Here is a 6,000-nt window from a genome sequence, read left to right on the forward strand (position 1 = left end):
TTGTTGCTTTTGTTGTTGTTTAGGTCATTCAGTGATTGTCGTCGTGGTTTGTTGTCGCTTTTCAGTGTAGGGATGCGTTTTGTTGTCGTTTTTGAAAATTGTCCATTGAAAATTCCACGCAAAAGCAACCTTTTCATTAAACCGCTCTTTTTATCCTGGTAATCATTTTATTTGCATGGCTCCACACAGCTTTCGCATTTCAACAGTTCATTTGAACCGCAGACGGTCAGTCCAGAATAATCCTCACACACATCTGCGAAATGGTTAATTGCGGCTAAGTACGAAATTTGGTGAAGCATGTAAAGTATAGACAAAAGGCTGACTCTGACAGATAAATATATATAAAGAATAATATGCTCATCAACGACTATCAATCAGACTTTGGAATCATATAGCATTTGATATCACTGTGGGCCAATATTCTGTACGACAATCACCGGCCATTTTTTGTCAAAATCCTCGTTATTGATTACGTTGTTATGACTGTAGAACAATGGTGAATTGGGAAAATGTTCTAGCCTCAAGCTTGGCAGCATATAACTCACGTAATTTCAGTTATCGTGATGCATTATTATAAATATAGCTAAAAGGTTTTATCATTTGACTGCGTCTATGGATTAGGATGAACCTGCAATGCACTACTATCCGTCATTGTTATTAAAAGAGAATAGCAAAACAGGTATTTTAAAAAATATGCACACCATCCGACTTCAAATAATTCCGGCGTCATGATTCGTTCTAGAAAAGAAAAAAAACCCGACTTATTATTTCAAATAATATCATCAATGTAAACTCGTATAGTTTCGTTCGGAATGGAAAAATTGAATTGCTGCGAAAACCATAGCAATGCTTAGAGACACTTGGGTTTTCCTTTTGAATAAAAAGATGCGAGAAAAAAAAGTAGATGGTTTTGACAACCAGTACTGCCTCGAGCGAGTCTTATGATCTCATTCGTGCAAATGGAAAATATGAAGAAATAAAGCGGCATATATTTTGAAGTAAATTTTAAATTTGGCTAAAACAAAGTAGAATCAAGCTGGGAGAAAACCAGGAAAACATGATGAATTTAAAATCAAGATATATATTGAATGAAGGATATACTAAGATTAATTATTTTTATTGTGCAGTGTAGACGGAAGTGTTTTACCAGCATCAATGAAAAATGACAAAAAGTCGTGGCAAATGTCTTTAAAAAAGATAATAATTTGGCGAAAATAAATGAGCCAAGCAGTTAAATGAAAACAAAAAAAAACAAAAAAACGTTGCCAATAAAAATATATTCAACAATCAGGTCAACATAGAACATTTTTAGCCACAATTCTACGGAAATACTCATGCCCTAAAGCTAAAAGCCTTTAAATATATTTTAATACGGATTTCTTAAGCAGTAATATTGTCATAAGGCTTTTTATAAATTATAATTATTTGAAGGTGAATATGTCACGCACCAACATCCCACCCAAAATTGTCAAAGAATGTAACGTAATGCCGCTTTGGACTCGTTAGTGATCTGACTTCAGCTGGTGTTAGCATTTGCCTAGAAGGCTGACTAACTCTCCTCTGGTTAGCTCTTAAATATATCAACGATCATAATCTAAAAGTATTCAGTTAACATCGAAGTCAAGTGAACTACGATATACCAACACTTGGAAACAAAACTATTACGATATTTAAAGGTAAGTAGAACAGACATGTTCCGATGAGACTGACCTCAAAGTAATATCCATATAGGAAAGCGTTTTTCGAGCAAATATTTATCTTACGAGATGACTTGAAAAATGACTGGTTGACGTTTGGCAATATGAGGAAAAAGTCTCAGAATTGTTGTGGTAAATATGTGCAGAAGTTCGGAATATTCTTGACCTTATCTGACGTGAATTTTATAGTATAATTTGTGTTTTTTGCCTTTAGAAGCTAGTGTTAAGATCGTCAAAGGGACCGCGCGAGTAAGCCTTTTTGAGAGCCAATTCCTTAAACTTTACTCATCACGTTGAATATCTTTAAGATTGTTTTGTAAACGAAGCGATCGTTGTTCTGTGTTTAGAGTGCCAAACTAGTTTATATTTTATACAATTCTATTTCTATCACGGTAATCGCATTCACGGCACGTAAGCTACATTGTTTGTCATAGGAAAAGGAAAAAGGCTGATTGTAGCGCTATGAATAGATCTCAAGATGTTACCTTTGAGACATCACTCTGTACCCGCTAAAGATGAAGCTTCTATTGCAAGTTATATAAATGTATTTCAATGAGTTTAATGTCAATTTTTGTATTAAATGTCTTTTGCATTGAATCGAGAAATATTGTGCCTTCTAGCGCGCAGAAGTTCTCAATTTGTCTTTCAAGACCTTGAAAAATATGACGCAAAAACCGAGCATAATAATTGCAACAACCCAACGTTCAAGACTCTCCGCTTGCCAAGATTTTGAAAAGAACGGTTTCTTGCTTTTTCAGCCTCGGTGTTTTTGCAATGAAAATGCTGACACGCTGTTTCAGTGTCAGTTGAAGTCGCCACACAGTTACAACAGCGCTTTTCTACTCCTGTAATAAATACAGCTTTAACCCGAAGATCAAGTTGATTATAATCAATGGTTGAAATTTATCTGCTTCATAAAAGCATTTTTTTTTTTTTTCGCTAGTTATTTTTCAAATGATTGATAAAACGTAGTAGCTAACTGGTCGGCGCATATACTCCTTGACAAGTTCAGTAATTGAAGGCCAGACCAAGACAAGAGTAAATATTAACGAACATGTTTTTGGACCTGTTATTCTATCATAATTTTCGCGGGTACTATAAGCTCATGTTTATTGAAGAGTTTTGTGAGCCTGAGCAATATGGCAGAGCAACTGATATGAAAGACACTAATCCGTTTGATGGGATTTTTAAGTTTCAGTGCTGTGGTTAGACTGGCCCTTCTCAGTGAACCTGGAATTACTTGAACTCTTAGCTAAATAAGTTTTTTTTTTTTTTTTTTTTTGCTTTTCATCCGATCTTTTCTCTCTTAAATTATTAGCTTTATTACTCTTTTTTGTTAAGCGCCGATGAGTTGAGAGTGCAAACAACGCGGCAGAGCTCAAAGACTTTCAGTCATGCTGCTGTCGGCAACTGTCAGCTGCTTTTCTTTCCAGAATAAGATGTGCGCAAATAATTGCTATGAATAAGCCAATCGTTATCGTGGCTTGCTTATTAGGATTATGACTGATGGGTGAGTCTGCGTTTTAACAAAGTCAGCAGGTATCACCATGGTAAGCATGTGCATGGTGTTGCATCAGAAGTCTTGTTTCATTTTAACATTGCAAACTAAAAACTACGGAAACAAAAACTCGAAAACACGAGGCCGAAAGGAAAAAAACTGAGGACAAAAAGAAAAAAAGGAAGAGAGAGAGAGTATGCGTGGCGTGCATGAGATTGTTGCACACGGTATCTAAAGGGCAGCTATATTGCCTATACCATTTCCACACGCAAACAAACGCATCTTAATTAGCATAGATGGCAGCTATAAATGAATCAAAACAGATTGGATTGACTTGACTCTAAAGCTCTCATTCCTGAGTGTCTCTTTTGTGATTCATATTCGAAGAAAATCGCATTATTGTCTTTTGAGAAAAGAAGACTATAAGTAAATATTCTCTGGAGATTATTAGTTGACTAGATCTCTGACTGGTAAAATATATACCAAGCCCTCTTTTAGTTTCCATTAAGAGCTATTTAGGAATAATAGACTTTTTAATCGGTAAAAATCGAACATGCCAAACAAAAAGACAACTTCTATATTGCTTCCGTTCCGAGCAAAGCCGATAATGTTTGCAAAGCTGCTCATTTCAATCATCAAACTGACCAAATTCATCTAATTTATCAATAGCTTAGGCTAATGAGATTTCTCTGTCCTATTTTCAGCTCAAACAACTTAGTTATCTTTACTCAGGAAAGAAAAGGCAAGCCTGAAAAACCGTTGAATCAGACGCCAAGTCTTTAAGGTACGCGTTGAAGCAGTAGCTAAGCAACCGAAAAGGAAAATGGCGTGGAAGTGTAAACGCGGTCGAAATATGTACCAAAGATTATCAGTCGAAGATGATGAAGATACTGAGAGTTTTAAAGAATTGAAAAGCAGCGCTCTCGCTAATGAAGCACACGATGAGAAGAGCCAAGAAGTAGAAAATACAAGCATAATAGACGATGGAGAAACTAGAACACAGTTTTTACAAAAGTGTCATCGTCGACAAGCTGTGTGTGAAAACATTGAAAGAGAAATTGTTGACGAAAGAGGAGTCAGTCTCAGAAAATTAAGGAAGTACATGATTCTGGAGTTAATTCTACGCGAAGTTAATTTACTTTAAAGAGAGGATATCTTGCTCTGATTTGCCGAGAAGAGTAGCATGCTTGTTAAAATTTTCAAATGAAGATTTCCCAGTGTCAATAAGAATTCGACACGCGAACCGTTAACAAGAATCCTAAGTGGAGGGGACAATAGCAAAATTGAATAAAAGTCTGCTTGTTTATGAATGAAGTGCCTTAATGCCAAAAAAGAAGGAATTTTGATGGAAAACTGTCAAGTAGATTGACACAGAAGAGAACACTCAAGAATTTTCAAGTTCAAAATGATGACAACATCACGTCTCCACTATTTCCATTCGATTTTACTTTCTTAGATCACTAAAAATTATTCAAACCGACGTGATATCTTAAGCGTGATATTGACTTCTTATTTGTAAAGTACACTAGCGTTATTTTCAATAATGCTCAGATGTTATTGAAAATATTTCTGCAGCGACGGAAACGGGGTTTTGGGGTAAGAAAAGCCGCAGTACCGCGGCTAAACAAGCTATTCACATTAACAAGCTAGAACTTAAAACACTTTCTTAGCTGCATGGCGTCGAGTTAAGTGTAGGTTTACGGATTTCAGTAAATGAATTTTATTACTGAATTAGATTGCGGAAACAGTTCTGAATAGTGCTTTATTAGGAAAATGCTTTATTGGAGGGCCTCATTGTCACGTGTGTTGTGCTTTAGTCAGATTGCGTGCAGTACGTACCACGCGCCAAGATGAGTTATCACTGCTGCAGTAAACGTAAGGTTTGGTGGACATTTATACACGATCAAACATACAAGACGATGTTGGCATTTCAAGTTCGGTTTTCATGTTTTTCGTTCAATAAAAAAACTTGATTTGAGTGCATGTGTTTGAAGGAAATACTGAGATATGAATTTGGGGACCTGCATGCGCTCGTAAGAAAGTCCGTCTTCTTCTCCTTATGCTGTCAAGCATGGCCATTTGCCACAGTGAGTAGCGCCTTTACAAGCTTTGACCACACTAGCCTTTTCTGTCATTGGCAGTCGCTTTTCTGAAGGAGATATATAGAAGATCCTTCCTTCAAGGTCCCTGATCACGCTGTCACTCCAACTTATTCTTTGTTGCCCAGGCCTTCATTTTCCCAATGGGTTCAAAAGTAGGAGTCTGCGGGGATATCGAGATGGTAACATTGCGGTAACCGGCCAGAAGTGGTCGATTTTTTGCCGGAGACATCAGATCATATCTATAAAACGCCCCCAGCCCCATTTCAGAAGAGCAGAGGAGGGGTAGTCCTTCCTGGTCCAATTAAGTTGGAGGAGCGGTAGTAGCAATATTATGTTGGCATACTTTGCGTGTAAGAGTAGATTCCCAGGATATCATAATAGTCCCAGAATGCAAGTACCTCGAAAAATTAAAATTATCTCTAGAGGCCGGGAGTACGGGATTTATTTGAGTTCATCTTGTCCCCCATGTCGTTCAAAAGCTGAAAGACGAAAACCTTCGAAAGTCGTTACGTTACTTTAGCAAAAGTTTTCAATGGTCCACAAAACTCGAAAAAAACACCAATCACGATTAAGAACGTCGCTTATGAATAGATAAAGAATGAAAAAAATACCAAAGTCCTTTGTGGCCGAGGTTTTTGGAACAGGTGTAAACAAAGTTCCTCTTAATATTGATTTACGTAATTTATGCTTTTATTTAAACAAT

General features: G+C 36.7%; 1 protein-coding gene across 1 annotated transcript; it reads left to right on the forward strand.

Moving 5' to 3' along the window:
* The first annotated feature begins 1,493 nt into the window (after positions 1-1,493).
* LOC116290659 (uncharacterized) lies at positions 1,494-5,173 on the forward strand. The gene is made up of 2 exons (XM_089038820.1): positions 1,494-1,676; positions 3,900-5,173. Exon 2 carries the CDS (start codon positions 4,019-4,021, stop codon positions 4,337-4,339), a length of 321 nt encoding a protein of 106 aa, XP_088894946.1. The 5' UTR covers positions 1,494-1,676; positions 3,900-4,018; the 3' UTR covers positions 4,340-5,173.
* The last annotated feature ends 827 nt before the right edge of the window (positions 5,174-6,000 follow it).

This window comes from Actinia tenebrosa, unplaced genomic scaffold (assembly GCF_029948245.1).
Source record: "Actinia tenebrosa isolate PJP-AT-01 unplaced genomic scaffold, QUT_ActTen_1.0 PGA_scaffold6__47_contigs__length_16458017, whole genome shotgun sequence".
Lineage (NCBI taxonomy): Eukaryota > Metazoa > Cnidaria > Anthozoa > Actiniaria > Actiniidae > Actinia > Actinia tenebrosa.

Coding starts and splice junctions, on each gene's coding strand:
- LOC116290659 (XM_089038820.1), top strand. CDS start 4,019: ATGGCGTGGAAGTGTAAACGCGGTCGAAATATGTACCAAAGATTATCA.